General features: G+C 36.0%; 1 protein-coding gene across 1 annotated transcript in view; it reads right to left on the bottom strand.

Moving 5' to 3' along the window:
- Positions 1–25,774, bottom strand: part of LOC150108517 (receptor-type tyrosine-protein phosphatase mu-like) — a 1,155,664-nt gene that overhangs the window by 758,339 nt on the left and 371,551 nt on the right. Inside the window, exons 12-13 of the mRNA XM_090415942.1 lie at positions 23,081–23,192; positions 6,958–7,118 (exon numbers count right to left, since the gene is read on the bottom strand). Of these exons, the coding sequence (XP_090272068.1) occupies positions 6,958–7,118; positions 23,081–23,192 (273 nt within the window). The remainder of the gene's footprint in view (positions 1–6,957; positions 7,119–23,080; positions 23,193–25,774) is intronic.

Below are 25,774 nucleotides of genomic sequence, written 5' to 3'. Positions count from 1 at the left end.
TCCAGATCAGCAGAAGCCACTTTCCCAGTGAAATATTCATAGAATATCAGTTGAAATTACCAATAATGAGCCTAGTATAGCAACTGAACATGTACAAAACAAAATGCAAAAACATGAATCTGTTCTACAAGGAGAAACTGGAGGAGAAACAGAAAAGCAAGTAAGACAACTAAAAGAACTTAATCTGCAGACAAGATCATCAAAAAGGAAAGATGAATTAATAAAAAAATTCAGGATAAACAGAACAAATTAAAAAAAAAGTAACTACGTGTATCCCTTGATTAATGCAATTAATTAATCCCTCAATGTTACTGCACATATCCAAATCGCGTTAATCAAATATAATAATCAATGGTAAAAATTATAATTCGTCCATGATCGATTGCTGTATTAATAATTCGTATATGCTTCTCTTTCAGGAAAGATAAAAAATGAATGCAAAGTAAATGTTTAATAAATGCTCATACCTACATTAGTTACTGCAATTTTTTATCAAAAAAAGTTATCAAAAGTCATTTGAAAGTTTTAGTTTTTTACTATCAGGCAAAAATTCTATGATAACGAGCAAAATGAATCTCTAGACCTTGGCAAACAAGCATTATTTGATTAACATCTGGATCCATATCCATTACTTGCTGCTTAAGCGATTCTAAACTGTGAAATATTCCATCCAGTTCTTTGATTATTATTGCATTTGAAACCTCATCTTCACATTCCATTTGTTCGTTGTCTTCGTATGCGAGTTGTTCAATTTCAAGAAGACTGTTGTCACTGAAATCTTTTGAATTTGAATCCAATAATTCTTTAACATCTTCTGCATCAACACTATCAAAACTAAGGTCTTCCCCAGTTGTAATGATTTCTTCAGCCACATTGTTCACAGGATTTTGAAGACCACCTAAGTCATTAGAGCATTCTGCAAAACGATTTTCCAAACAGCTCTCATGAAGCTAGAAGACACTTGCTCCCATGAATCATGAATGTTTTCAACTGCATGTTTAATATTAAAATTTTTCCAAAATTCTTGGAGCCTAATCACATTTTTTCCTGTTATTGTTTCTACTGCCTTTGAGAATGTCTTTTTAAGAAAATAGGCTTTAAAAGTTGCAATGACGCCCATCTCTATATGTTGTAGCAATGATGTCTTATTTGGTGGAATTTTGGTAAATTTAAAGGTGCGTTAATTAAAACTCTTGCCGCATATATAAAGGGATTGTCGCAATCAATTTCGGCGCGTTAATCAAAACCTGCATTAAGCAATGGATACCTGTACATCTAAAAGAAAAAGAGGTAATAAAAAATGCAAAGATGGAGAAGGCTGTGGATCATTCATCAAATGAAAACTCTTCAGGCTAAGAAGAGTTTGTGGACTATGAAGAACCTTCTCATGCTAATAAAGGAAAAGCAAGAGATACAATTAAAGAAAATATAATAAAGTTTACTGATTCAAAATTTCTCAGTACAATTATCACCTACATGAAAAGAAAATAACTAGCTTCCAAATCAAGAACGATAGGCATGAAATTGAAATAATGGAAAGCAACTGTAAAAAACTGAAAAAACCATTTACAATTCACAGATTGAAGACCTCATTGGATTCATCCAAAATCTAGAAGTTGAAGATTTATAAGTGACACTTCATTAATCATAGCATCTCCTTTCTACAATGCCTCATTAAATATGTGAGGATTACACAGGCAAATTAAACAAGATACTACATGGAAACTTATGCTACGCACATAATATTAGGTTTTTGTTTCTCTGAGAAACATACTTCAGCAGATATAAAGATAACAAAACTTTAACAGATAGATATCCACTTCTTTCTTATTGGAGCTTTGGAAGATTTAACAGGGCTGGAGTAGAAGTTCTTATTCTTGCCCCCCCCCCTTCCTTGGATCATTCAGTAATATCCAAAAGGATGCAGAAGGGAGAATCCTGAAAATAGACTGGAATTACTGTGGACGTGAAATAAGATTTATAAATGTTTATGCTCCATCCAATGGAACAATTAGACGAAAATTCTTCCAGGAATTGGAGCCATATTTATACAAGTGCTCACTACATCATAGCAACTGGAGACTGAAATGTATTGAAAACCCCACATTAGACCAAATATGAGGACACCCCAGGAGTGTAAAAGTGGGATATGCACAGTGAAAAACATGTCTTGGCAATGCTCGACTAGTAGACATATGGAGGATTTGCAATCCTAATCTCCAGGCGCTTACAAGTACATGAATCAACACATACATATCGTATTGATCAAATTTATATCTCTTCTTCCCTTATAAATAGGATAATTCAGATAAAACATCCTGACATCAAAATGTCAGATCATAACCCAGTTCTACTTAAGTTCCACTGCAATGAACACATAGAGATCACTTCTGGACCATGGAGACTTCCATCAAATTTTCTGTTTATCTTTTCAACCTAATTCAAGGACCTCTGTTCAAATTGGAATAATGTTACCTCGAATTGGGATATGTGGCTAAAATTCAAACAAGCAGTAAAACAGAATATGATAGAATGGTGAAAGGAATAGGCTTTCCTCAAAAGGAAAAAGTTGAAAGATCTGTATAAAGAGAGAGAAGCTGGTTTGTAACAAACCAACACAATGGTATAGAATGTAGCAATATCATTAGAAACATTAACATAGAGATAGAAGTGGGAAAGACAGAAACAAGTATCTTAAAATTTGAAACAAATTTTAAGATAAGAACACAGCAGCACATAGCAGACAGCCCTTCAAGACATCCTTCACTCCTTTCAAAAACATTACAAAAATCTGCTTGAAGACAATAGTACTGTTAGAAATTATAACCCTTGGAACATCAATGGCTTTTCTGTCAAACCCATCTCAGATATGAGATGGGTTTGACAGACCCACCACAGCATCTGAAATTATCACAGCCTACAAAGAATGCCAAACAAGAAAATCCTCAGAACCTGATGATCTAGGGACAGAACTTTATCGCAAGGCCTGGGATTTTATTCTTCCCATTCTAGTTATACTACTCAATTCCTTTTTCTCATCAGGACACATACCAAGTGAATTTGTAGCAAGACATACTGTCCTCATCCCTAAACCTAATAGAGACCACACCTTAATCAGCAGCTGGAGACCTATTTCTCTATCTAATACTGACTAGAAAATATTTTTCTGCATTGGCAAGAAGAAGCGATGACAAAGGGCCATCCCTGGAAGTTACAAAAGGAGGCTGTGCGCAAGAGGGTGAGGAGTGGTTTCTTTGCGTGGAGTGTGGTTGAACCTTGGAATGCATTGCCTGAGAGAGTGGTTGGAGTGGGGATGGTTAATGGGTTAAAAAGTGGTATGATAGACTTTGTATTTCCTAAAAACGATCTCCCATGATGAGTCTTTTGACTCCATGGAGGCCTGGATAATAATAATAATTAACAGGCTCAACATGGGAATGAGATACATAATCAAAAGCACACAAGTGTATGGAGTACCAGGTCGAGCAGTAGAATTTAATCTATTTCTACTACATGATCTAATCCGCTTAGTTAACATGAAAAAAGCAGTCAATGGCAGTGCTATCGATACAACTTACTCAAGCATTTGATAATGTCAGGCATCACTTTCTATTCCACATCCTCCAGTAAACTGGTGTAGGTAAAAAGCTGCTATCAGTTATCAAAGGAGCCTATGCCAATTCAACTACATGCCTCCTAGTTAATGGATTCCTGACAGACTTGGTCAAAATTCAAAAAGGAGTAAAACAAAGTTGCTCTCTTAGTCCAGTTCTCTTTGCATTAGTTCTTGAACCTTTCTTACAGGAAGTCAACAATACATGCTGTGAGGAATAACAGTTCCTTCAACTTTAAAGGAAAATAAGGTATTAGCATATGCCAATGATGTAGTGTGCACTTTGAAGGATATTGATTCCATATATATATATTTTGGTATTTTGGAAAACTTCAGCAAAAGCAATGGTGTAATTATTAATGCAGACAAGACAAAATTAAAAGTTTATGGAAAGTGGGATCTTGGAGGCATTCATTTCGGACTAACCCCTCATTATACTTGGAATTCCCTCCTACTCAATATTACCAGTTCAAGAATTTATATACAAGACCATTGAAACCTTAGAAGACTGTAATTTTTGGCCACTTTAATTTTCTTCTAAAGCCATAGTACTCAAAACCATAATCTTTCCTGCTCAGTTGTACATAAAAAATATTACAGACATCACAGAAGCTGAAGAAAAGCAATTACATAGTAAGCCTGTGCAATTTTTTTGGTCCAGTTGATACCAAGAAATTAAAAAGTAATTTCTTCAACTATCAAAGAAGCATGGAGGATTTGGGCTATTTTAAAATTCCGCTATTTACGCAATACAGTTTCAAAAATACATAAAATATTGCAGACACATGCAGACCTTCTCCTGTACTATAGGTTTTCATTATCCCCTGTGATTACAAAGGTCCAAAATCTGAAATTGTTCCTGAATACTACAACACTTTGAGCTTAACTTTAAGACTGCTAAAACATTCTAGAATTGACATTCTTTCCATTAAAAATAATAAAATTTGGTATAAAGAAATCTTTAATCTCTTTCACTGCGAAGTTCCAACTGTGGAACCCTCCAATTAATTGGAGAATTGCATATCGCTGCATTTCAGTCAATACCATCAAATGGAGGTACTTTAACATTGGAGATCCAATCTGTGACATCTGTTACTGATTGGAAACTGTAGAAACATGCATTCCAGCTGCCCTCTTGCCTGGCATATTTGGAACAGATTATGTAATGTGTTGGGCATTCCATTACTTCCAACAGAATAGGTTATTTTTTTACAATACCCACCACCTGTCAGAAATTATTATTATTATTATTACTTAACACCTCCAGGGAGTCCAAAGACTCATTGAGGGAGGGCACCTGCTCTAAAACTCCCTATCTCCACCATTCATTCCACCAACTGCAACTACCTTTATCATCTACACCAACACCATCTACTGCCGACTACCACTACTACTATTTTCACAGACAATCACAAACATCCATGCCAATGCCGGGATTCGAACCCGCAGATTTTTGGCTGAGCGGTTACACAAACCACTCAGGAAGAGAATTTTGATTTTTATAATTAATGCATTAAAATATCATTTATGGAAGGTTAGAAAGAAACATGGATTTGAAAACCAGCAATACGACATCCAAATACTTTATAATATTGTATTGTGGAAATTTTATTGTTCAGTTAGACGATTTTTGTATTTAGAAAAAAGCATTCTAGGAGATATCAAATTTATGACTAGATGGTGTAGACCACCCACATTATGAAATATTCACCAGGTGGAGATAAAATTCCATCTATTCTTGCTATGAGAGGTTTTTTAAATAGCTTCACCCTCTTAATTCAAGGGTCTTATAGTCAACTGCAGGGATGACAGGAGAGCAATCCCAGGCAGAGAGGGCTAACTCAAGGCGATTAACCCAGATGGTGCTAACCACCTGGATATTAGTCATATTTGTACTTTAGTTTCAATTGGTCTTTCGGTTGTTCATCTATATGAGACTGGTGAAAAAGGAAAACTGATAGCCTTTGACTATATGATGATATAAAAGAGCTGAGGCTTTTTCTCTATCTCTAATAGAGAGTGAGTCTCTATTAGAGATAGAGATCTCTGTCTTTACTTTCTCACAGAGAAGAACAATACACAGTCATATACTGAGATTTTAAAAAGGCTTTTGATAGATTACTGCATGATAAGTTGATAGTCAAACTAGTGTGAACGGGGTTCGATATTAGATTAGTGCATTGGATTACAGACTGGCTTTCTGATAAGTATCAGCAAGTTGTGTATGGGGGGAGCAATATCCAGGAAGAGGAAAGTCACTAGTGATGTGCCTCAGGGGGTCTGTTTTAGGGCCATTGCTGTTTAACCCGTATGTTAATGATATTGGCAAAGATGTGGATGGAGTTGTTTGCAGTTGATGCAAAGGTGGGATGAACTAAGAAGAGTAGTGAAGATGTTTTGGCCTTACAAGAAGACTTCAATAAATCGAGTGATTGGGGGACGGGAATGGGGATGCGAGCTCAATGTTGCAAAATGTAAGGTTTTAAAATTTGGGAAACAAAGATGGGATGTAGAATTTATGCTTGGTGGGGATTTATTGCCAGAGGTAGAGGAAATAAGAGATCTTGGAATGATAGTGGATAAGGATTTGAAATAATTTAGGGGACACATTGCCAAAATTGTGAAGACAACATAAACACTTCTGGGAATGATGAGGTGGACACCGACTTGTGGAGTAAGGAGATTCATGTTCCATTGGCTTTGATATAATGCTTTGATTAGGCCACACATGGACCAATGTGCCCAAATTTGGTCACCTAGTTTTCAAAAGGATGAAAAGATGTTGCAAAGGGTCCAGAGGCGACTTACTAAGGGAATGTCTGATCTCTGGAATGTTGAATATGCGGAAAGGTTGAGATGATGCAATTTACAGCGTCTAGTGGATAGGAAGAAGAGGGGGTGACATGATAGAGACCTACAAGTCAGTAAGGGATTATTATAGGATCAATGTTGGAGAGGTTTTACAGCAAACGGTGGGAGATCATGGGGAGATCCAGAGGTCATCCCTGGAAGCTGTATAAGGAGGGTGTAAGCAGGAGTGTGAGAAGCACATTTTTTGCATGCAGAGTTGTGAATGATTGGAATTCCTTGCCTGAGAGTGTGGTGTCTGCAGAGAATTTGAATGTGTTTAAGGCATGGTATGATGAGCTGTGTGCATGACAAAAGGACCTCCTAGATGAGTCTTTGACTACATGAAATCTTGGGATGATAATAATAATAATAGTAAAGATCAACTTTTGAGATTCCTTATTGTCATCTGAAGAACATCTTAATTTGTCATTAATTAACTCACTATTTTATAGAATTTCAATGTATAGACAAATTGATATACTTTTAATACTTACCAATAACATTTAATACAAAGGTTCTGGTATCAAAGCCATGAACATTTTTAGCAGTACAATAAAATTCTATTTCTCCTTTATCTGTATCATTTACATATACTACTGCTTGGTACTGGTTTTTCTCCAACTTGCGAACTTTAGAAACAACTTCAGCAAAATGACTGAAAAATTGACAAATAGAAAAGAAATCAGTGATATAATCACTAATTTCTTTTTTATTGATAAATTTATTCTAATTTATTCTAAAATAATTATTTTAATTAAGCATAGTAACAGAGTTAGGATAGCACACCTTTGTTTATTTAAGATATAGTTACATGAAAAAAGGCATGCTCCACCAAACATATGCAGAAAACAAGTCTCGATTAAGGAATTTAATAAAGCAATGAGCAATCCACTCCTGCCCCTGCACCAGACTCTCATAAATCCACCTAGTCTTCGCCTCAAATCTAGAAAGCCTCTCTGGTCCATGGACGAACTCTCTTCAACTGCGCTGCCATTAGTATCTGACATATGGAGAGAACACTGATCTAATAATCTCCCAACAAACGGCTTCCTGGTAAAAGATCCCTGTGCTCCGCAGCCTGGTTTTGCTCTTCCTAGGAAGATTTGGTCATCAATAAACAGGATCAGAACTAATCAGGGCAGATGTGGCAACCTTCTACATAAATGGGGCTGTTAGATCACCCTTATTGTGATTGTTCGCACGTGGCTCAGACAATTACTCATATTGTATATGACTGCCCGAAGCACCAATTTCACGGTGGTGGCCTACAGGACATCCACGAGGTGACAAATGAGGCCTTGGTTCCAGACTTGACTTTGACCTGTAGTTGGTATGGTCGTGGCGGTGGTTATGGAGGAAACAGAAGATCACAGTCCAGTCTCACCATGAAGACGTTATTCTCGTAGTCACTCTCATAGCCCTCATCATAGTATCAGCAGAACTCCTCCTCATGTTAGAAGATGATAAGGCAATGTGAAATGGGCCTCCTCTAATGGATCAAGTTTCTCGCACAAGACAAAACTGCTCTCTAATTAAACCTTGGATACAGCTACATGTTGTGAAGTGTTGTGAGAACATGCAGCCTTGTCATACTTGGTGCAGCAGGACGATAATTGCCCCTGGCTTGATTCTGACAAGTTACTTTTGCTTTATTTTAATCAAAAAAGAAAGACTTAGAAAATAGGTTTTGCCTTTTATGTAATGAACTTTTATATTAAGATTTTCATCATTTGTTTCTGGAAATTGTGATTGTACTTTTCACTTGTCAGTTTCATGTAGCCATAAGAATAAATAAATGGAAAAAGGAATGAAGAATGGCATAAAGAGAAAGAGTTTTAGACTCAAGACATAAAAGACCTTGAAAACTGGTGCTAAGTGAATAATAAACATATTTTAAAGTGAGATTTGGGGGATGTGGGAAAGTGGGATATATAAAAACATTAATCAAAATGCAGAGGTTTATTAAAATCCAAATAAAATTGTGGAACATGTACATGAAACTCAAAGCTAAAGTAATATGTGCCATAATTAAATTATTACTATTATGCTTATGAATAAACCCATGTGGAGACATGACAGTTCTCTGAACTAATAGTAATACATATAGTATCTTTCATTCACATACTCCTAATTATTCACAACATACCCTGGAAATGCATCACATTTACCCACCATTATGAATGATGGGTGAACATGATTCTACACACCATTCTGATGTAGTGAACATGGCAATACTCCTTATTGCCCTTATTGCCATGTTCACTACATTCTTACACGCTTATGTTTTTGTTCCCTTTTCACCTTTCCTTCCGTATGAAATCTTCTGTGTATTAATCCTATCAAATTTCTTCACCAAATTTGTTTTCTCTATTAAATCGTCTCTTTGATGCCCACTACAACTCTGTAATTTACATTTCCTCAAATGATTCCCATAAAAAACATTCCAGATTCCAAGATATTGAAGTAGTCACATTTCTCGCCTCTATTCAGAGATTCCTTATCGTAATTGAAATGAGGGAACCAAATTTGAATGCTGAAGTTCAAGTGTGGTCTGATGATTAGGTTGAAAAAGTGGTATAACCACCCATTTATCTCTACTTGTAGATGTTCTCCTTATCATAGCAGAACTTCCATGTGCAAGCTTTTCATTGCTTGTAATGTGTTCGTTGAAGTTTGGCCTTGAGTCAACATCACCATTTGTAGCACATTTTCAATAAAGTACATTTCTTTCTTAACCTTACACTTCTGCACTTCACAGTGCAACAGCATTTCTTAACAGTGAATTGGAAACTGCCATTCCATCTATGCTGAAAATCTATTTAAATCTTCCTGAAGGGATCTGACATCAGCATCATGCATCATAACTCTCCCCATTGAATCATCAGTAAACAACTCAATCTACATGAAATATCATTAGCAAATTAATAGAATAACTTGTAAACAGATATCATTGATTGCAAGATCATATTAAAAATGAAGATATCAGAATGGAACCTGATATTGTTAGCAATCAAGAATGTATACAAAATTAAAGAGATATAGTCAAGAAACAAAAGAGGTTTCTGATACCAGGATTGCATGAAAAAGACTGAGGAGAAGACGAGGATCTAGATGGATTGAAGCAGCTAGAAGATCTAGACAGATGATACATGAAAGAGACTAAAATATAAACTATGAAAATATTGACAAATAACAGAATAATCTGAAAGAAAACTGTTGATAGGAAGCTAGCAAGAATGAAAACTTAATTATGTAATACTATTATGTGTTAAGGCTTATGTGGTGGGAAGACATCATGTTGGATGTTTAATGGAGTATTCACAGCTCTAGGAAAGATTAAAAACTATTTTTAATGCTTCCAATATTTTGTCTCAGTCACTGAGACATCATCAGGGATTGCAACTAACAACTGTAACGCACACTCAAAGGCAACACAATACTGAATGAAACACGTGGCTATGACTCTAGAGTCCTATCTAGGTGGTGCACCCTCTATGATTGTTTGTAGGATCAAGGCTGTTGTAAAAGTGAGGTTGTGTTTCATGTAAGATAGACAATCCTGACCTCTGGAACATTGGTATTCAAATCATTCAAATCTGGAGCATTGTGAGGATGTAGTGAACATTCAAATCTGGTGACCAGGGGCATTGTCCAGCAGCAACAAAACTTGTTTGAACCCATTTACTGGTGGGCAAAAATACGACATGTACCAGTCACTAAAAATGGTCTGCATAACCCAAGCCTTCTTGTTGGAAGACATGAAGCTGTGTATTCATAATTTCTTTCATAGCATGTGGTATTTCTGAATGGTAGACTAGACTAACATAGGATTTAATCAGAAAGCTCCTGAAGCATTGTCACCTAACAAAAAAGGTCAAACAGTGCTTGGTGACTGGAAGTTTTTTTTTTTTTTTTTCACTTGGTTAGACTATAATAAATTTAATTTAATCCTTTATCCAAGTGTAAGTAAACAAAGTTTGCACTTGAAGTATCTTCAGGACTGAGGCAACTTGTGGACCAAGCTATCATCACTCCCTGCCTTAGTATCTCCCATAATGCAAAGCACATCTGTAAATTGCTCTGGATTTAGAGAAAGATGTTGGAAGTTTTTTTTTTTCCCCCACTTGGTTAGACTATAATAAATTTAATTTAATCCTTTCTGGGTCTGGCTCCCACTGACAAGACCTCAATAAAGGTCGAAACCAGTCTAGGGAAGGGCCACTGCCCAGACCGGTTTCGACCTTTATTGAGGTCTTGTCAGTGGGAGCCAGACCCAGAAAGGATTAAATTAAATTTATTATAGTCTAACCAAGTGGGAAAAAAAAAAACTTCTAACGTCTTTCTCTAAATCCAGAGCAATTTAATAATAAGGTGAGACACCTTTTGGCAACTCGTATAGGTAAAGAAGACTTCTCCATTGCTTCTACCTTGGTATCACTACCTCTGGGTCTGGCTCTCACTAACGAGACCTCAATAAAGGTCAAAACCAGTCAGGGTAGTGGCCCTTCTCTTAATGCATAGCATTATACATGTCTGCAAGGAGTGCTTTGCATTATGGGAGAAACTAAGGCAGGGAGTGATGAGAGCTTGGTCCACCTTTACCACGAGTTGCCTCAGCCCTGAAGCTACTTCAGGTGCAAACTTTATCCAAGTGTAAGCAAACTTTGTTTGCTTACACTTGGATAAAGGATTAAATTAAATTTATTATAGTCCTTGGTGGCCTTGAACCTAGATGCAGAAGGTTCTTCGCAAGCAATGTTTCAGCAGCATTTTCCAGTATAGGCCTGTTTTGTTCACATTATAAACATTGTTAAAGAGACTGGAGAGTAGGAGTGGCCACCCAGTGTGGGAGTAGGGTCGTCTAGACACACCAGTGCATGTTTGTTAGTTCACTTTCAATTCTTAGTCTGTGTTTAATGTAGTTTGCTTTTCTCATCACCCTCTATATTCCATTTTTTGTTTAATTTAAATTTTAGTCCATAGTTTAATCATTTAGCACATTTAACATCATAGTTTTATTACAATGTAAGTTTTGTTGCAATTTCAGGACAATCTGTGTCTAGTAAGTTGGGCAGAATCATGACTCATCACCCTCACCCTTCCAGTTGTGAACTAGATGAGACACAAAAGTAAAGCAGGCATAAACCAAATCATACCTGTATATGGGAAAGGCTAAGAAATGAGAAGTAGAATTCATTCATTCGTTCATTTAGTATGGTGATTCAATGGCCATGAACCCCCTTTTACGGGGAAGTACAGCACCACCACAATCCCCCGCTATTTTTTTTATCCAGGCTCAGGACTGGCATAGCTGACAATTCAGACCTATAGCTAGAGGGATTGTTTTAAGTATTTTTGGACAATCCTTCCCCAAGCATATGGTTGCAAAGCAGACGTCACAAGTAGAATGAAGAAGACATATGAAATCCAAGAAAAAATAATAATATCCAAGAGAATTCAACAATTAAAAAGAAGAAAGAACAAATATGGAAGATTGACTTTAGTTACTAGAGATGGGACATGGGTCATATCCAATGAAGTTATAGTGGAAATGTTCAATGAGCATTGTACCAGTGCATTTGAAGTTGGTGGGATTGGGATTAGCGCTGAATAACAGTGGAAAAGAAAATGGATATACCAGTAGTTCAATGCTGATCTACAGGTTCATAATTATAGATTAATCTGAAATTTAGATCAGGATGTCAGGATATCTGACATGTTGATGTCAAGATGTTTCATCTGAATTATTCAAACCACATGGTTCATAAAAGAACAGGAGATATAAATTCGATCAATTTGAGCACTGAGAGATAAACTTTTAATTTTGCATATCCTGCTTTTCACTTCAGGAGTCATCTCCTGTTTATATGCTGTAGGGTTTCGAATACATATCTGGTTTACCTTTATTGAAGTTGCATCAGTGTGAACTTTAAATGAGGTTAAACCAATGCAGATTTCATATATATCATCATCAATTTCCTGATTATGTACTTTAATGGGTGCATATCAGGAATTTTCCTCCAAATTAGTCTATTAACTATCAGCCATCCAATATTGTCGTAATATTTGATTCTAAAGTGCTTCTGACTGAATCAATCTGCACAGACCTTGGTCTTCCTCTGGGTCTTTTTCTTGTCATCAAACACTAATCTGTTAACCTTTTTTTTTCTCCCATTCTAAGTAGCCATATTACCACCAATTTAGCCAATGGCTACACTGCCTACCAGATAAAAAGAATTCTAACATACTATACCCATCCCCCTCCACCTTCCAAGTGAGCAAATCCATCCCCATCCCTTATATCCAAGAAGAGGCAGGCAAGGTCTTAAAAAAGCACAATATTTGTGACCACTTACAAAATGGGATCAGAAAGCTAGCAACCCTTTTCCACTCTCTCAAAGTCCAGCTACAACCTCTGGATTTACCTGGAGTGTGCCAGGTACCTTGCAACTGCAACCATTCATAATATATATAGCCAAACAGGCAGGAAGCCAACATCCATATATGAAAACACCAAGACCACATCTGGTTCCACCACTATGGCTGCTCAGGAATGGCAGACCATGCTCAGGATGCCTGGCACAGGATCTGTTGGGGAAAAAAAGCCACCTTACTCCACCAAATAAATTTCAAATTTGAGAAGCTTTTCCTCAAATCTGCTGAAGCTCTCATCAGCTATTCTGAACAAATATGGTTGTATCAAACTGCCTCTCATTTGGAAACCGTCATCTGCAGACATTCAGCCCATAGATAACATAATTATAGGACTTTAGGCCCTACCTGTATTTCTCCTGTTCCATCTTTCTTACTGAAGTCTGCCAGCATGCATATGTTTGATACAATGTATTGATTCCTGATAAAAAATAATAATATATTTGGCAAAATATAGGAAGTAACAATTAAAAATTTTTAGTTATTATTTAATCTATGTTGTCAATTTCCTGAAACAACATCATGTATGTTTAATTAGTGCCAATGGTAGGAAAGTGAGTAGCAGAAGAAATAGTTGAGTTACTAAATGATTACAATGCAACAGCATATCTTTCTGATGAAGATTCTGATGGCTGTTGATTTCATAGAGACTGATGTGAGAATTAAAATAGATCTGGAGGTGCTCAGCATGTGAGACTGGATGGGATGTCAGCCTGTGTGCTACACAAAATGCAAGCAAATTGGGAGTGCCTCTGATGGACTTGTGTAATCTGTCTCAGCTGTGGCATGGTTCCAAGAGAGTGGAAAGAGGGTAAGATAGTTCTATTACATAAAGCTGGCTATTAAATTACTAGCAAATTACAGACCAATGGTAAAATCCAGTAATGAGTGAATTGGAATATGATAGTGTATGGTGGGAAGCACTGCTTTATAAAAGGTAAATCCTGCTTAAGTTACATTTTATAACAGAGTGGCAGTAGAATTAGATAAGGGAAATAGCTACACCATGACACTGCTGGACTGTAAAGGCATTTGACAGAATACCACATGTAAAACTATTACAAAAGATGGACCAAATGGGAATGGATATGAAGCTGATGGCATGGATGGTGAAGGGATAACAAACATCAGAGAACAAAATATGGTGGAGAGAAATCCAGGAGAATGAGAATGACTAATGAATGCTTCAAGGCTCTGTACTAGGACACTACTATTCAATTTGTATATGATTATTATTATTACATCCTCCATGGAGTCGAGACTCATCGTGGGAGGTGCATTCAACTGACAACATAATTATCATATAGAAACTTAAAATACTTAACCCTCCTTGTATTAACAACACATTCTGGTAATGCATTCCATTCACTGACAATTCTCCATGTAAAAAACTACTCCTCACCCCCCCCCCTTCACCTTTACATAACTTCCAGGAATGACCTCTGGTTCTTCCCCTCTCACCTGCTACTCTTTTTATAATCCCCTCTGGATTAATCTGATAAAATGCTCTGACTAACTTAAATGTTTCTATCATATCATCTCTCTTCCTCCTATCCACCAAACTCTGTAATCCACATCTCTTCAACCTCTCTCCATAGCCAGCATTCCAAAGTCCTGGCATTGTCTTAGTCACTTCACTTGCCTCTGAACTCTCTCTCTAATGTCTCCGCATCACAATGAAATCCAGGTGACCAAATTTGAGCACAATAGTCCAAGTGTGGTCTGACCAGTGCCTTATACAGTGGCACAACCACTTCCTTATCCTTACATGTTAGAGTACTTCTTATCATAGCAGCACTATGATGTGCAGCCATTGCAATACTAGTAATATGTCCTCTAAACTTCAGTTTACTGTCAACCATCACTCCCAAATCTCTAATCTTATCCACTTCCTGCAGTACGGCACCACGATATAGTACACAGCCTTATATTTCTGCACTCCAAAATGCAACACTTTGCATTTTGCAGGCTAGAAAGGTGATGAGCATGGTAAAAAAAAGAAAAGATACAGTATGAAAGGAGACTGGCTAGTCAGGCCAAGGTTAACTCAAGGAAATTTTTCTGCTACATGGCAAGTGAGAGGAAGAATAATTATGGCAGATTAACTTTGGTGGATAATCATGGCAGAAAACTAACAGCTGCAAAGGAAATAATGAAATTATTGAAAGAGCAGTTTATCATCATGTAAATGATCTGGTGCAATATATAGAAGAGAGGCAAGTATTAAGAGAATTGGAAGTGAAAGAAACAGAGGTGTATCAGATGTTGGTTAGGTTAGATGTGAATAAGACTGTGGAAATGGATGACATATCACCAAGTATTCTTAAGGAATGTGCACCACAGTTGGCTATGCCCTTGACCTGATTATTTAATGAAAGTCTTGCAGTGGATAAGATTCCTAAGGAGTGGAAAGAAGGCAAAATAGTATCACTCCACAAGCACAGTTCTAAGACAGAAGTCTCCAACTATAGGCCAGTCTATATAACTGCAGTTGTGGTCATGGTGTTGGAGAGATGGGTAAGAAATAGAATACAGAATTGGATTGATGGACATAGCATTCTAAGGGGTAAGTCCTGTTTTAGTAATTTACTTGCATTTTATGATAAGGTGACAAGTGCATTAGATAAGGGAGAATCATATACAGTGATATTCATAGACTTTGCAAAAGCGTTTGATAGATTACCACATGATAAGTTGGTTTACAAGCTGCAGAGGATGGGAATAGATAGTTTATTAGTAGATGGATCAGAGATTGGCTCTCTGAATGATACCAGCAAGTTGTGTATGATGGAGCAGTGTCTCAAAAAAGGAGGGTAACCAGTGGCTTGCCCTAGGGTTCTGTTCTTGGGCCCCTGCTGTTTAACTTGTTTCTAAACAATATATCATGTTGACTAACTGGGGATCTTCAGTTATTTGCTTATGATGCAAAGTTGGGAAGAATTGTAAGTAGCAGTGCTGATGTTAATTCCCTTCAGGAAGATCTGTATAGACTTTTTACTTGGACAAATGTGTGGGGTTATAGTTTTAATATCAATAAGTGCAAGGTGTTGCATTATTATCATTATTATTACATGATACCTCCAGGGAGTCCAATGACTCATCAAGAGAGGGCATCAACTCTACAACCCTCAACCTCCACCACTCAATTCACCAACCACAACGAACCGTAACTGCAATCATCAGCCACACTAATGCCATCTACTGCCCACCATCACCACTAGTATTTTCAAAGACAATCACAAACATCCATGTCCATGGCAGGATTCGAACCTGTAGTCTTTGGCTGGAGAGCGGATATGCTAACCACTCGGCCAACCAGGCTGGCCAAGTGGTTAGCGTATTTTAATTGCATATTAATGATATAGGAAATATTAACATTAATGATATATAGGAATATAAAGAACATTCCCTGTATCATTATATAGAGATGATATAGAATATGATTTTTAGGGAAATATTCATTTGTTTGCCAATAATGCAAAAATGGGGAAGATAATTGTTGACAAAGGTGAAATTGATATTCCACAGAATAATTGAAATAAACTGGTAGTTTGAATGAAGGATATGGTTGTCACTTTCATGTTGCAAAATGTAAGATTATGCACTTTAGATTGAAAAGATTATTGTATGTTACATAGATGGCTGTATTGTAGGAAACTGATGAAGCTAGAGATCTTGTGTGGGGGAGATAATAGACAAAGAGTTAAAGTTCAGAGGGCATACTGCAAAAGTTGGTAGAATAGTTCAAAAGATTACTTTGATGTTGAAAACACATTGACAAGTGGAGATAGGGAGGTTATTTTCCCTCTTTATTAAGCTATTACACAGTGGTATCTTATTACTGTGAATGATTGTGAATGATTGGAATGGATTATTCGAGGTGGCTGTGAGTGGCATTGCAGTGAATGAGCTTAAGGAGAGTATAACAGATATTTTGTGAAAAATGGTTAGTGTGGGACTCTCATGATAAGTCTTCTAACTATATGAGATACCTGTATAATAAAATTTAAAAAAATAATTTTTGTGGGGTTTAATTATAGTAATATAAACTGGACAGAAGCAGCATATATTAATAATTGAACAAAATTTTTGGACTTCTTGAGAGACAACTGTCTTTAGGCAATGTGTTGTGGAGGGAACTTGAGGACCAACAGTTTTGGATTTGGTCATAGCATCAAAAGACCTAATTGTAATTGAGATATCAATACTTGTCCCCAGTTGGTGAGAGTGACCCAGTAATTCTGATTTGAAGAATAAATAGCCATACAGAAGTATCAAGTTGGAAGGAATTTATTTGGAATTAAGAGAAAGGAAACTATAATAAATTCCTTCCACCTTGATACTTCTATATGGTTATTTTTTTTTTTCAAATCAGAATTACTGGGTCATTAAACCAATTGGAGACAAGTATGACATCTCAATCACAATTAAGAAATCAGCTTGAATCAGTGCAATGGATGAAAAGGCAATCGATGATATTTCTAATAACATAGATAATACCACTTGGAATATAATTGACCGCATGATACACAATAGCTACAGCAAAGTTTTTCGGTCTAGTAAGGAATCTCAAATTAAAAAATTTGATGAACTTTATCAAAGAAAATACAACTCTAGACCATGTCTCCTAGATGAAAAGGTTGTTTTCAACCTTTCGGACTACAGTCTTTCCAAACAAGAATCAGAGATTTTAAAAAAAAAAGTTTCAACTTCTCAATAGCTCCTAATCATATCCCAAAAATAGATTTCATAAGTAATATTGAAAAAGGACTTTCTTCATTTTCAGAGACAGTAGCAAATGACATAAGATTTAAAAGTACAATCATCTTCTCTACCACAAAACCACCGAAACGTAATATTACACCCTCTGAAAAGAAAGCACTCTTAAACTTAAAAAGAACAAAGACATTATCGTCTTTAAAGCAGATAAAGGAAACTCAATAGTTATTATGAATACCAAAGATTACATAGCGAATATCGATGTTTTAGTTTCTGACTCGTCTACCTATCATATATTAGATGTTGATCCAGCCATGAAAAACCACAAAGAGACCAATCTCTCAATACGCAATATGACTAGATGGCCTCAAGAATTACAAAGAAATTTAAAATCTCTACATCCATTATCACCACGCCTATATGGTGTACCAAAAGTCCATAGAGTTGGAGTTCCGCTTCGCCCGATCGTGGATGGCAGAAATTCTCCTACTTACCTACCAGCCAAACACCTAGCCATCTGTTAAAAGAGAAGATAAAGAAATCAACCTCATTCATAAAGAATTCTCAGCATTGTGTTGAGAATTCTTTATGAATTCTCCAAAGCAGACAAAGGAAACTCAATAGTTATTATGAATACCAAAGATTACATAGCGAATATCAATGTTTTAGTTTCTGACTCGTCTACCTATCATATATTAGATGTTGATCCAGCCATGAAAAACCACAAAGAGACCAATCTCTTAATACGCAATATGACTAGATGGCCTCAAGAATTACAAAGAAATTTAAAATCTCTACATCCATTATCACCACGCCTATATGGTGTACCAAAAGTCCATAGAGTTGGAGTTCCGCTTCGCCCGATTGTGGATGGCAGAAATTCTCCTACTTACCTACCAGCCAAACACCTAGCCATCTGTTAAAAGAGAAGATAAAGAAATCAACCTCATTCATAAAGAATTCTCAGCATTATGTTGAGAATTCTTTATGAATTCTCCAAAGCAGACAAAGGAAACTCAATAGTTATTATGAATACCAAAGATTACATAGCGAATATCGATGTTTTAGTTTCTGACTCGTCTACCTATCATATATTAGATGTTGATCCAGCCATGAAAAACCACAAAGAGACCAATCTCTTAATATGTAATATGACTAGATGGCCTCAAGAATTACAAAGAAATTTAAAATCTCTACATCCATTATCACCACGCCTATATGGTGTACCAAAAGTCCATAGAGTTGGAATTCCTCTTCGCCCGATCGTGGACGGCAGAAATTCTCCTACTTACCTACCAGCCAAACACCTAGCCAGTCTGTTAAAAGAGAAGATAAAGAAATCAACCTCATTCATAAAGAATTCTCAGCATTATGTTGAAAAACTAAAAAGTATCAATATATCAAATACAGATATACTTGCAAGTCTGGTAGATGATTATATACATATATTTATAAAGAATCATGGTCCAATAACCAAAGAAAATGTCTCATATTAAGTAAAACTTTGTCTTCTTAGATTTGGTACACAATCTCCCATACCTGGGAGATTGTATACCAAAAGGAGGAAAATAATGATTTGGAGTAAAATGGATCACTAGAAAGGTGACTAATATAGTAAGGTGGGGGAATTAGAATATGAGGGAAAATAAGCACTGCTTATCTATGAAGAATCTCTTATATGGCTAGTAGGAAGAAAATCAATTATGGAGAGATTTCCTTGCTGATGGATAAACAAAATGGAGTGACCAAGGCATATGTTGAACAAGGCATAGTTGAGCCAATTCAAGATAATTCATTTGGGTGTCCCACCCTGTTAAAGCAGGCATTATTCCTAAGACAGATAACCAAGAGTGAAGAATTAGAAGTGAATGAAGAGTATGTATTCTACATATTGATGCTCTAGATGTCAGTGAGAGTGAGACTAGATGGGTTTTTGCCATGTATTTTATGGGAAAGTGCTAAGGAATTGACCATGCCAATTAATGAAAGTCTTGCAACATGGCAAGATTCTGAGGAGTGGAAGGAGGGTAAGATAGTGCCATTGCATAATAGTAGTAGAATGAAGTATGAAACTGTAGAGCAGTTTGTATTTCTTCTGTGGTTGTTAAGATTTTGGAAAAATTCATAAAAACTCAAGTAAAGAACTGGAAAGATAATGGCAATATTATTTATAAAGACCAGCATGGATTTATTAAGGGGCACTTCTGTTTTCATGATCTGGTTGTCTTTTTATAAGAGAGAGAGTAACAAGAGCAGTGGATCAGGGTACGGTATACACAATCATTTTTTGTGTATATCAGGGGGTTAGTGGGCTGAATTGGTAACTGGTTTTCTGATAGATATTAGAGAGTTGTATATGGGGAGAGCAGGGAGTAGGAAGGTCACAAGTAGAGTTCTACAGGTTCAGTAGTGTGGGACTATTACTGTTCAATCTTTATGTCATATAACATAGCACTGTCACTAGATTATATGGAGATATTCAGTTGTGTGCAGATTATGTGAACCTTGGAAGAGTTTTTTGGAAGTTTTTTTCACTTAGACTATAAATTATATATTTAGTTTAATCCTTTATCCAAGTGTAAGCAAACAAAGTTTGCACCTGATGTATCTTCAGGACTGGGGCAACTTGTGGCAAAGGTGGACAAACTTCACATCACTTGCCTTAGTATCCCATAATGCAAAACATATCTCCTTGTGGATATGTATAATGCTATGCATTATAGGAAGGATCACTACCAGAACGGTTTCAACCTTTATTGAGGTCTCTTCAGTGGGAGCCAGACTTGGTGATATCAAGGTTGAAGCAATGCAGAAGTCATATTTACCTATAAGAGTTGCCAAAAGGTGTCACACTTTATTTGTCCACCTTCGCCACGAGTTGCTCCAGTCCTGAAGATACTTCTGGCGCAAACTTTGTTTGCAGAGGATTAAACTAAATATATAATTTATAGTCTTACCAAGTGAAAAAAACTTCTAACATTGTTCTCTAATCCAGAGTAATTTATTAATAAGGTGTGACACCTTTTGGAAACTTGTATAGGTAAATATGACTTCTGCATTGCTTCAACCTTGGTATCACCTCTGGGTCTGGCTCCCACTGAAGAGACCTCAATGAAGGTCGAAACTGATTGGTGATTGATTCTGGGGGAGCTGATTTCTGCCTAAAACGTGTGGACAGACTTATGTGTTCGTCGAACATGTTGTTTATTATTTTAACGGTATAATAGAACACAGAAACTAAGTAAATAATTAATTTATTAACTTGATGCTGATATTTCGCTGGTATTATAACCAGCATCTTCAGAGCACAAAAACACTGTTTGTCACAATACGCGAGACTAAAACAACATGGTGTATTTCAACAAAATTGTAGCAGCAACACAAAGACTAGAGTCCTGATTTTGGCGCCCTCTATCTGAAAAAAAAAGATCCTGCACACAGGATCAACTGGAAAAACACAAAAGTACTACACAGAAACCCATATAAATCAGAGAGATTGTTCTTAGAGGCGACAGAAGCCCTAAAACACACTCCAAATCTCAACAAATATGGCTGTATTAACTTGCCGAAGATCTGGGAGACAGTCATATTAAGAAAAAACTAGCACTTTTCTAGGACTCTAGTAATATATGATAGCGTTTTTTTTTTTTTTTTTTTTTTTTTTTCAGATAGAGGGCGCCAAAATCAGGACTCTAGTCTTTGTGTTGCTGCTACAATTTTGTTGAAATACACCATGTTGTTTTAGTCTCGCGTATTGTGACAAACAGTGTTTTTGTGCTCTGAAGATGCTGGTTATAATACCAGCGAAATATCAGCATCAAGTTAATAAATTAATTATTTACTTAGTTTCTGTGTTCTATTATACCGTTAAAATAATAAACAACATGATTTCTGCCTAGGGTAATGGATGGCAATGCTGTAGCCAATGAAGTTTTAACTATGGCTCGGCTGTTGGCTCTGCTCAGTGATGGGGTGGGCCTGCCACTGGGTAGAGCCAACGCTGAGAGTTCTTCTTGGTGATGGAGTAAGCCTGTTGCTGAGCAGAACAACACTGATTTAAAAGATCCTTCGAGTCACTCATTATTGGGTGATCTGGGGGATCACAAGTTTTTGGAGAGGTAATAATGCACATAATACAGGGAAACCGGTCTGGGTAGTGACCCTTCCCATAATGCATAGCATTATACATGTCTGCAAGGAGATGCGCTCTGCATTATGGGATACTAAGGCAAGTGATGTGAAGCTTGTCCACCATTGCCACGAGTTGCCCCAGTTCTGAAGATATTTCAGGTGCAAACTTTGTTTGCTTACACTTGGATAAAAGATTAAACTAATATATAATTTACTTAGAAGAGTTATTAGTAATAGTACTGATGATGGAGTTTTTATGAATAGAAGATGAAGAGGATGGAGATATGATCAAAATATGTATGCTGTTCGATGTATTTACCAGAATGACACATTGGAGATTTTTCATGTGGTAGACCAAGGAAAAGAAACAAGGTCAGGAAGCCATCCATGAAAGTTGTAAAAGGAAGTAATAAGAGGATAAGAAGTAAGTTTTTTATATGGAGAGGAATATGAGAGGGCAAACAGTAGATAAATGTACAAGTGATATGATGTGTTGTCTAAGGTGGTCCACTTGCAATGAGTCTTATGACTCCATGGAGGTCCTAAATAATAATAAGAATAATTAAATGTTCAGGAATGGAGGATAACAATTTTTTAAACATAAAATGGAGTTGTGTTTTTTAGAATTTGCATGATGTAGCATTTAAATTAAATCCATGAAATAACAATGGTTACATGACTATGCTCCAATAGCAATACAATAAAGACAATAATAAGACACAGATAATAATAAAAAAAAAAAAATCAGGTTAAGCATGAAGAACGAATTCACAAATGAAGGAGGTGAAGCATGTAACTGCAGGTTTGGCCTTCAAAATGTCTCATTATGTCTGGTGTAACATAATTATTGATACTGCCTCACCAGAGCTGTGGTGGTCGAAACAATTTTTTTTTTGGTCTAATATGAATTTTTAATCTATAGTAAATAAAATAGAGAGTTTTACTTCCAATGATTTATCTTACTACTCATTTAACCTGAAAATCAAAATGTACTAGAAAACCAAATTTAAGAAAAAGAAGACTCAGGCAGTCACTTTTAATATAATTAACATGTTCATTGCCAATCATGCGATATCGCGCGGTGCGAGTTCTCACCAAACGGCCGATCACGCGTTATTGCGTGGACGTCGCTAACTAAATAAAAAAATAAAAAAAATTTGGCCACCACATGAAATTCCAATTTTCAGCTTGGCAATGAAAGTGTTAATAATTACCAAATACTTTGTGAAATAAGGTGAATAGTTAAATTAATACTCTGTCTGCAGAATATCTTATAATAATATTAATTAATATATTAATTAATTAAAAAATCTTATTAAGCATTACTGAAATAACCTTGAACTAATCTGTAATTCTGGACGTGGAATAGCATCTGCTGTACAAGAAATCCATACATGCTGTCCTTTATTAACTTCTTCATCAGATGCAGCAACTATCTGTGGAATACCTGTAATATATATTACAATATAAAATAAATTCTTTTTTTTTTTTTTTCCAGATTTATATGATAACTTTTATGTAGTTTAAAGATGGCATGCTGAATAGTATATTACATATTATTTACAGACAGTAATATTAAATGAACACATCTACTGGTCATTATTTAGTAATATTCAAAACATTAAAGGGATGTTATGCAGTTTTTCAAGTCCACAACAGAGACAACTGGTTGCAGATTATAAATCTTTGCTAGTTCAGAAACTTGCATTTTCCCAAATGATTCTTTAGCTACACTTACAAAAACTGTTAAATTATTAATGTCAATGCACTCTGGCCTTTTTCCATAATGAGAAAGACTCTGCTGACTACATTTCTTTTTTGAACAGTGATGATCATATATATTATCTGGATTCTTAAAAGTTCTTTTTCTTTTTCTTTCTTCTTCATCACAGTGGCTATCTTTCATGGTGCTATCATGAGAAAGCACATTTTCATCTGAGCTATATGCCAAATGATCAACTGAAAGCATTGGAGTTGAAGATGGAGACTGAACACAGGGCTTAATTGTCAATTTCTGATTGGGATGAGCCTCTTCATGATGCCGTTTAAGATAGCAAATATATACAAATCCTTCGTGACAATGGCCACAAAAGAAGCGAGAATCATGATTGTATAAAACGTGTTTTTCCAATAAATCTTCTCGCTGACCAACATAATTACAATATAAACAAGAAAATGGTGCATACTTGTCTACTACTACTTCACTATCAAAAAAAGTTTCACTATTAGTCTTGGTGGCATCTGTCCCTTTTCTCATTTCATCTTTTTCTTTATAACTGAAAGGCATATGAGAATGAAATACATGCTAGTGACTAATCATGTGATCAAGCTTTTCTGCTTCTTGCTCACAATAGCTATATGTCAAAGGTTTAACAATATTATCTGTACTTCCCTTTGTAGTACAGGAAGTAGTTTTACATGAACAACCACTAGAGCACTCATATGTAAATACAGCTGATTTTTTACTTGGATGTTGGATAGTTTTCTGTGGCATTCTAATTTTTAGAGGATGCTGATGAGTTCTTTTAACAGCTACACTGGGTGCACTCAGCATTGCTGTAGATGATTTATTCTCCAAAAATTGTATGCTAGGATCTTTTTCTCTACAATGTTCTTGAATCATGTCTGCTGTGGCCATCTTCACTCCACAATAGTCACATTTCACAGATTTTCTGAGGTGAATTCTTCTTACTCTGAATTGTTTATTACTGTGTGACTGTTTCCAATGACCTTGTTGTTTGCGTAATAAATCAGGGCCTAATCCACAATAACCACATTTATAACTGTTCAAATTATTGAGAATTTCTTCTTCATTTCCTATGTCAGGAAGATAAAACCAAAAAAACATTTGCCCTTTATGGAGTCTCTTCCAATGCAATTTCATATTTGATTTTGATGATCCTCTTTCCAAACAATGACTGCACTGATATCTTAACTCTTTTGGTTCACTTGACATATTTTTCAGATTGACTTTTAGTCTGAATATGCTGAACTTCCTCAATTGTACATTCTGGCTGAAAGGGTTCTCTATCAGCATCCCTTATATTAGGCTTATCTCTAATATTTATCACAGTACAGGTTTTAGCTTCACCCTGAACTTTCACATCACAAGCCTCATCATCTTTCGTATCTGGTAAAATATATTCTCTGGTATGAGCCTTGGAAGTCACTTTTATGTGGTTCTGTATGCTTTTCTGCACTGTCAGATTCTTGCTCAACTGGTATATCTAAGTTAGATTCATCCAGTCTATAATGATAGTGTTTATCAATATCATCAGGTAATATTATTTCCACTTCATCATCACCACCAATGGAATTATCCTCATCGTTTCTTTCAGAACGTTTTTTTGTTTTTTCATTATGAGGTGAGCAGTATTCAGTATCTTTTAAGTCATTACCATGTTCTCAAGCTATTTTTTTGATAACAGCAGATTTAATAACAGCAGAGTTAAACAACTTTCAAGGTTTTGAATTTGAGCGTCATGACTATCATTTAGAATTTCACCTGTGTTGTCAGCTATAGCAAAGTATGTGGCATCACCAGGGTACTGCATTTCCTTTTTCAGAATTCTGACATGTTTATCTGAATGCCTTTGATGTATATGATATTTACAAGTATGGAAATGTGCATAATGCCTTCTGCAATAACAGAAAATAAAAACCACGGGCTTTGATGATGGCTGAATCTTCTTCATAGGTTCCTGCATAACAGTGTCTACCAATTTGGAAGAAATTCTTTCCTTTCTGCAACAATGAGCTTTCTGACAATGCTCATGTTTATCTCTGCTGTTATCAAATTTTTCAGGTATAGCTTGAGAACATGGTAATGACTGGAGAATGCTGCTTCTCTCCATATTGACTTGGACAAAATCAGTACTGTTATCAGCATAAGAGTTAATTTCTGAGATATTTGAATTTTCCTTCTTTTTATATCTTTGTGGCTGTTTTGGAAGTGCTTTTTTACCCTTTCAATTTCTTTCAATTGAATCAACAGCAATTTTAGCCACCTGCTCATGAAATTCCACAGGC

Source organism: Typopeltis vanoorti, chromosome 3 (assembly GCF_054136105.1).
Source record: "Typopeltis vanoorti isolate ZY-2024b chromosome 3, IOZ_Tvanoo_1.0, whole genome shotgun sequence".
In the NCBI taxonomy this organism is placed as follows: domain Eukaryota; kingdom Metazoa; phylum Arthropoda; class Arachnida; order Uropygi; family Thelyphonidae; genus Typopeltis; species Typopeltis vanoorti.
The sequence above is the reverse complement of the archived record's forward strand: the minus strand, read 5'-3'. Positions and strand labels throughout refer to the sequence as shown.